A 3,203-nucleotide genomic window follows, 5' to 3' on the forward strand; every position below is an offset into this window, starting at 1 on the left:
TGGTAGAGCACTAGCCTTGAGCTGAAGAGCTGAGGGACAGCGCCCAGGCTCAGAGTGCACCACATGTGGCTCCTTGCATGGGAAGCAGAAGCAGCCAGATATGGAGGCCCAGCCTCTACCTCCAGCCTCAGAGCAAACAGCAGCACACAAGTGGGACAGCACATGGCAGTAAGTTAAGTATCCACCAGCACACACAGAACACCACACAATGATGCATTCTGCATGATTTATTAGCACAATATTACAAAGAGTACAAAAATAAACATCTTACTGGCTCTGAGTTGGAGAATTTACACAGGTAATAAATACATAAATAGCAATGGGGGAGGGCCATCAATTAGAACAAGAGGTGGACACATGAATGAGGTCCAGGCTCCGGGACAGGCGGCACAGGAGCACGGTCATGCGCACTGGGGTCCCTTGGCAACACAGCTCAGGTCCAGGGTGAGGAGACGGAACAGGTTGAAGGTGACAGATGCCAGCAGGCAGCCTGGAGACTCCTGGGGGTGGACAGAGGGAGGACTCAGGGCTGTCCCAACTTGGGATCCAGGCACAGCACACCCCACCCCGTCCCTTCCCTCCACGCGGCCCTCACCTGCTTCAGGGCAGCCTGGAGTCTGTGCAGCCAGTGGGACAGGCGGCGGCTGTGGAGCCTGGGGCTGGCTGAGGGCTGAGTCTGGGCCTGGGGACAGAGCAGGGTGGAGGTGAGGCCAGGCCTGGGTCCCAGGGGGCCACCAGGAATCAGAGCCCCTCCCCCACGTGGGTAGAACCTGGGCCCAGGACTCACACAGGCTTGGAGCTGGGAGTGGATGTGGCGCAGGGTGCTGAGCGGCCGGTCCAGGATGTCCCCCAGGGCGGGGTCAGCCACAGAGCCCAGCACCCTCAGCGTCAGGTCCAGCTCAGCATGCAGGGCCGCAGGGCGCTCCCACACCTGAGCAGGAACACAGGAGGGGGAGGCTCAGGAGACGGAGTCTGAGGGCTGGGAGAGGGCATCTGGAGGGACAGGGAAGGTGGCAGGGAGGGGACACTGGCAGCAACACAGACAATGCTTTCCATAGACCAGATCCTGGGAGTCATGGGCAGAAGGGAGGAGGGAGGCAGAGAGGTGAGGACTCAGAAAGGAGGCAGCAGAAGCAGTTGCTGAGGGGAGGCCAGGCCTGATTCCAACTCACCTGCAGCTTCCTCAGGTCCCAGGCCTTGGGGAAGAGGTGGGAGCTGCACTTTGCCTCCGTCAGCAAGGGGTACTGTTCCTGGAGGGGGCAGGACACAGGTTAGCCCACACAGGAGGGCCCAGGTTAGCCCAGTCGGGACCATACAGGAGGGGTGCAATTTCAGCCCAACTAGTAGGGGTTTCCTCCCCCACACAGGAGGAGGCAACATTAGCCAGGGCAGGAGGGGAAGAGGTTAGCCCACAGGAGAGGATGAAGGCTAGCCATCAGTGAAGGCATTGGAGGATGCTCACAGAAGAAGCATTCACACCCAGGAAGATGGCAGAGTCACTCTGCTTGGGGTGGGGGAGGAACTAGCACAGAGCACTGAGAGCAGGAGATAGCCCCCTGCAGACAGGGTGCAGGTTAGCCCACAGTGGGAGGGGAGGATGGCCCCTGCAGCTCAGTGGTGATGGCCACACACAGCAGGAGGGGCAGCTGGAAGCCCCTGGGACTCACCAAGGCATCCTTGGCTCTCTTGAAGGCCTGCAGCGCTTGCGGGGAGAGGGACCTCAAGTGGCCCAGGTGGCAGTCCCTGGCACTTGGCTGGGTCCCGAGGGCCCTGGTGACAGGAGCTGCCTGTGCACTGCCCAAAGCCCAGGCCATCATCCACATCAGGAGGAGCCTGTGGCGCCCAGCCATGTCTGTGCACAGAAGGACAGCAGGTGAGCAAGGAGGGCCCAGGGCAGAGCGGGGGGGGGGGGGGGGAGGGGGGAGGAATGCAGGCGCCTCAGGAGCACCTGGAACTCACCCAGCACCATCAGTGCCTCTGGCATCTGTCTGCAGTGGAGCCTCTGGTGCACTGGAGCCTGGTTCTCCGCGCTGGCGGCTGGCAGGGCGACTCTGGCTTAGTGTATCCTGCTGGACTGCAGCCTGCTGGGTCAGGACAGCTGTGGCTCGTGGGTTCCAGGGCTGTGTGGGACTCCACGATGACTGCCCGGACTCCATGGTGCTGCTTTTAACCCAGCTGGATGGGCAGTCCCAGCTGATGTAGGAAAATCGAAAACACAACCACAACCTGGCTGACACTGGCCTCTGGGAGAGCCAGGGCTGGGAAAGCCCAGAGCAGGGCGGGGCCACAGCCAGGTGAGTGGCTGAAGTGAAAGGGAAAGGAAACAAGTCCCCTGGCACGTGAAATAGTGACTTCCAGGCCAGGAGGAGCCTCAGGCCAAAGGGAGAGGTCCCACTGCCTGTCACAGTGCATCTAAATCAGAGAGAGAACGGGGGCCGGGCAAGGCTCTGGCCTTGTTCAGGAATCCACGAGTCTGGAGAACTTCGGGCCCCAGGGCAGTGCTGCTGAGAAGCTGGAAGGTGCCCAGGGACCCTGTGAATGAAGGGGAGAGGACACACATCATTTTCTGACTAATGACATCCAAGAAGGATGTGGTCAGCCACCATCCTGGAGCTGACACTGTACGAAGAGACAGCTCAGTAAACCAAGACTGCCAACAAGATAAAAGAATCCCTCCTGGGAGGGCTCATGTCTGTAATCCTAGCTACTCAGGAGGCTGAGATCTCAGGATCTTGGTGTGAACATAGCCCAGGCAGACAAATCTCACAGATTCCTGTCTCCAATTAACCAGCAAAATGCCAGATGTAGAGTGGGTCACATAGTACAGTGCCAACTTTGATCCAAAAAGGTTAAGGGAGACAGACCAGGCCCTCAGTTCAAGCCTTAGTGTCAGCACAGACACACACACACACACACACACACACATACACACACACACACACAGCCCCCAAGGGCATGCATTGATCCAACTCAGATGCATTCTAACCCCCTTCCTTCCTCTATATTTACTCCTCCTTTGTAAATACATAGAAAACCTTACAGATGAGGAACTTGAAGCTGTCCAGTGTGGAGTTCCCAGAGTGACACTCTATTTCCATGTTAGAGTCACATTTGAGACTCGTGCCAGTGATTTCTGGTTCATGTTTTTGTTTCTGGACGAGGGTTGGTGATAGAATGTACCTCATAGTGGCAGTGAAAACTAA

At 58.0% G+C, this 3,203-nt stretch overlaps 1 protein-coding gene across 1 annotated transcript; it reads right to left on the bottom strand.

Moving 5' to 3' along the window:
- Nucleotides 1-401: 401 nt before the first annotated feature.
- On the bottom strand, nt 402-2,156 carry LOC138811412 (interferon lambda-3-like). The gene is made up of 6 exons (XM_069999163.1): nt 1,960-2,156; nt 1,668-1,794; nt 1,173-1,250; nt 788-931; nt 596-682; nt 402-500 (listed from the first exon to the last, which is right to left on the bottom strand). Exons 1-6 carry the CDS (start codon nt 2,154-2,156, stop codon nt 402-404), a joined length of 732 nt encoding a protein of 243 aa, XP_069855264.1.
- Between the last annotated feature and the right edge of the window lie 1,047 nt (nt 2,157-3,203).

The sequence above is a fragment of the Dipodomys merriami genome, unplaced genomic scaffold (genome assembly GCF_024711535.1).
Source record: "Dipodomys merriami isolate MVZ:Mamm:240054 unplaced genomic scaffold, mDipMer1.0.p SCAF_106, whole genome shotgun sequence".
NCBI lineage: Eukaryota > Metazoa > Chordata > Mammalia > Rodentia > Heteromyidae > Dipodomys > Dipodomys merriami.